The 3,870-nt window shown below is 42.9% G+C and overlaps 1 protein-coding gene across 1 annotated transcript; it reads right to left on the reverse strand.

Annotated features, from left to right (window-relative positions):
- Positions 1–3,111: 3,111 nt before the first annotated feature.
- On the reverse strand, positions 3,112–3,588 carry LOC149840168 (ferruginol synthase-like). The gene has a single exon (XM_090005012.1). It carries the CDS (start codon positions 3,586–3,588, stop codon positions 3,112–3,114), a length of 477 nt encoding a protein of 158 aa, XP_089861138.1.
- Between the last annotated feature and the right edge of the window lie 282 nt (positions 3,589–3,870).

Consider the following 3,870-nt stretch of genomic DNA (forward strand, 5'->3'; position numbering starts at 1 on the left):
GGTGTCGATAGTTTTATTGAATTTGCAACGGCAAGTGTCAGTACGGTAGATCCCACAGGTCGGATTAGGTGTCCCTGCAAGATTTGTAAGAATAATCGATTTGTAGAACCTCATGGCGTTAGACATCACCTATACAGGAAGGGTTTTGTGAGTGATTATCAGAACTGGACGTTTCATGGAGAAGAATTTAGAAACGATTTTGATGCACGGGTGAATGTGGTGCACGATAATCCATATACGAATTTGATATTTGATGCTGCAGGAACAGAACTGGGTTCTGCTATGAGTTCTAGTGATGTAAGAACTGCCGTAGATGAAGAATCACCAAACGATGCAGCTAGTAGATTTTATGATTTACTTAAAGATGCTGATGAGCCACTTTGGAACGGTTGTGAGAGTCACACTATCTTGTCTGCAGTTCTTCAACTAATGAATTTGAAGTCCGAGTATAATTTGAGTCAATCATGTTTTGACCGTTTGTGCATGATTGTGAAGAGTATGTTGCCTAAAGATGAGAAATTGCCACAAAATTTCTATCGTGCGAAAGTTATGGTCAACGCTCTAGGTATGGGTTACAAAAAGATTGATGCTTGTCCAAATCACTGCATGTTGTATTTCAAGGAGCAGGAAAACGACATATCATGCCCGTCATGTGGGCATCCTCGGTTCAAGCCAAAGACAAGAGGCAATGGTAGCACGAGATCAAAGGAAGTTTCATACAAGTCGCTCTGCTACTTTCCTATCACTCCTAGATTGCAGCGATTGTATATGTCTTCAAAGACAGCTAAACACATGAGATGGCATGCAAATAAAGTTCGACACGATGAAAACAAGATCACGCATCCTGTTGACGCTGAAGCTTGGAAGCACTTTGATCGTACTCATCAGAACTTCGCAATGGAAGTGCGAAATGTTAGACTCGGTCTATGTACAGATGGATTTAATCCATTTGGGGGTAGATCAACTCCATACTCATGCTGGCCAGTATTTGTAACTCCATACAACCTTCCACCAAGCTTGTGTATGAAACATCCAAATCTTTTCTTGTCTCTGTTGATCCCTGGTCCGACCTCACCTGGCCAAAATCTTGATGTATATCTAAGGCCATTGATTGATGAATTAAAAGTACTGTGGGATGACGGTGTTACCACGTATGATGCCCACAAAAAACAAAATTTCAACATAAAGGCCGTTGTTCTATGGACAATCAGTGACTTCCCTGCATATGGTATGTTATCTGGTTAGAGCACACATGGGAGGTTGGCTTGTCCGTACTGCATGGAGGATTCCAAAGCTTTTAGATTGAGGCATGGAAGGAAGCCTTGCTGGTTTGATTATCATCGTTGATTTCTACCCAGCGATCATCCGTTCCGACGTCAAAAGAATGCATTTAAAGCAGGCACAACTGAAACGGAAGGTCCATCCTCAAGATTGTCTGGCATAGAGATTCTAAGAAGATTGCGATACTTTCCAGATGTATTAACAGATGCCCGCAATCCTACACCCTTCCGTGGATTTGGGAAGGATCACAATTGAACGAAAAAATCTATTTTTTGGGAACTACCGTATTGGCCGACCCTATTGATACGACATAATTTGGATGTGATGCATGTAGAGAAAAATGTGTTTGATAATGTGTTCAATACAGTAATGAATATTAAAGGAAAAATGAAGGATAATCTGAAGGCCCGTATGGATTTAAAATTAATATGTAAAAGACCAGAATTGGAACTCAAAGAGTATAATGGCAAAATACTGAAACCAAAGGCGAAGTACGTGCTCGGACCTGATCAAATAAAACATGTATGTCAATGGTTGAGACAACTGAGATTTCCAGATGGATATGTCTCTAACATTGCTCGGGCTGTGAAGATTGACGATGGACAGTTATATGGGTTGAAGAGCCATGATTGTTATATCTTTATGCAACGATTGATACCCCTAGCATTCCATGATATGTTAGACAAACCTATATGGGGGGTATTGTCTGAGTTGAGCGGATTTTTCAGAACATTGTGCGCACGGGAGGTCGTTGTATCAGATGTAAAGAATCTCGAGGACTCTGTCATCACCACTGTTTGTCTGTTAGAAAAGATATTTCCGCCAGCATTTTTCGATGTTATGGAACATTTGATCATACATCTGCCATATGAACTAAGGGTTGGTGGCCCTGTGCAATATCGATGGATGTACCCATTTGAAAGGTATATGTTTTTTTATATTTGTCTCTTTAGTGACAGAAATTTAAAATTTGAAATGTATATTCTTGTCAGATGCATGTTCGACCTAAAAAAAAAGGTTCGTAATAAAGCAAGAGTAGAAGGCTCTATTTGTGAGGCGTACACTTTAGAAGAGATTTCAAATTTCTCATCTATGTACTTCGAACCTCATATTCCAACACGTTACACATGCCCGCCCCGTAACGATGATGGAGAACAAGTAACTGTAGCTGACAAGCTGTCGATATTTCAACCACTTGAGCATGCATTTGGTAGTTGCCGATCAAGGCTATTGACAGATCGAGAGCAAGATGCAGCACACATCTATATTCTTTTTAATTGCTCAGCGATCGACCCATACATCGAGTAAGTATATGTATATGCAACAGTTGAGATGGGTTGCTAAGGCAGAAGTTGGAGGCGTGGTTAGGTGACGGGGCTGGGTACTTTACGAGTTGAGATCAAAGGAGTGGCTAAGTGTCATGGCTACGTGACACTGGCCAATCAGCATTGCATGAGGCTCAGTGCAGCCAGCCCACATGAAATGCTATCATGTGATTGACTGTATGCCGCTCTCTGGATTCCTGCTCGTACCCAAAACACAAAAAATCGCTAACCTGTGCAGTAATTATCCGTGTATAACACAAAAGACAAAAAATTGCTATATGATTTTCAGCAAGTACTCGGGCCCGATCAGTGGATAAGCTAAGAGGGTAAAAGAAACTTACTGTCAACATTGGTTTGATGTTTTCCTTGGTGAAGATTGAGCCTGGATCTCCAGAAAGCTCAAGAAGGACATCCAAGAAGTCGTTGCTCTTCTTGTACCCCTCTGTTGCAGCGTACAACCCCAAACGCCTGTTGATCAACTCATCGAAGACTGCATACAGTTGCTTCAAAAGAGTCGCAAAGGGGGTCGTAGGCCCTGAGGATCGATCAACCTCACCAAGGGGAAGTAGTCGGCGAGGTTAGGCTTAGCAATACCTTCCAACAACCCCCAAACCATGCTCTTGAAATCCCCTGCCGACTCCGACTCCAGTTCCACCACGTCCTCCGAAAAGATGGTGTTGGACACCAAATTGAGGTTGGTACTGAAGACACACTCTCCGATATTAACCGTGCGCCCGTTGGCCCATGCTGCATGGACATGAGTGAGGAGGGCTCGCACCTTCTGCTCTCGAAGGTTGCTCAGTGTGTCCAGTTTCTTTTGCGTGAATAATTCAGTCTTGCAGATCCTTCTCATCTCTCTCCATGTCGGACCAATCTGATTAAACGACATTGAGGAATTGGGGTAGTCTGAAATGTTGGCTACGTCCGCGATGACTCGGCCCGCGAAGGACTGGTCATGCTTTTGCAGCACCTCTTTGGCCATTTCTGCGGAGGAGACCACCACAGTTGTTTTGAACCCAAGTCGAAGAGTCATGAGTGGTCCGTATAGCTTTGAGAGCCTAGCAAGTGACTCATGGGGCTTGTTACCAAGCTCTAAGAGAGAACCAACTATTGGAAGGCCTACCGGGCCTGTGGGAGCTTCCTAGATTTTTTGAAAATGAGGAGAAAGCCATACGCCCATGCTAAGAAAATTAAAAGCCAAAAAATCAGATCACTGTAAACAGCCATTTGATTTCAGACCACCTCTTGGATATTTCTTTCACTT

This window comes from Nuphar pumila, chromosome 4, assembly GCF_984573655.1.
Source record: "Nuphar pumila chromosome 4, dmNupPumi1.hap1.1, whole genome shotgun sequence".
NCBI classification, from domain to species: domain Eukaryota; kingdom Viridiplantae; phylum Streptophyta; class Magnoliopsida; order Nymphaeales; family Nymphaeaceae; genus Nuphar; species Nuphar pumila.

Excerpts from the sequence above, each read along its gene's own strand:
- LOC149840168 (XM_090005012.1), bottom strand. The coding sequence starts at position 3,588 with ATGGCCAAAGAGGTGCTGCAAAAGCATGACCAGTCCTTCGCGGGCCGA.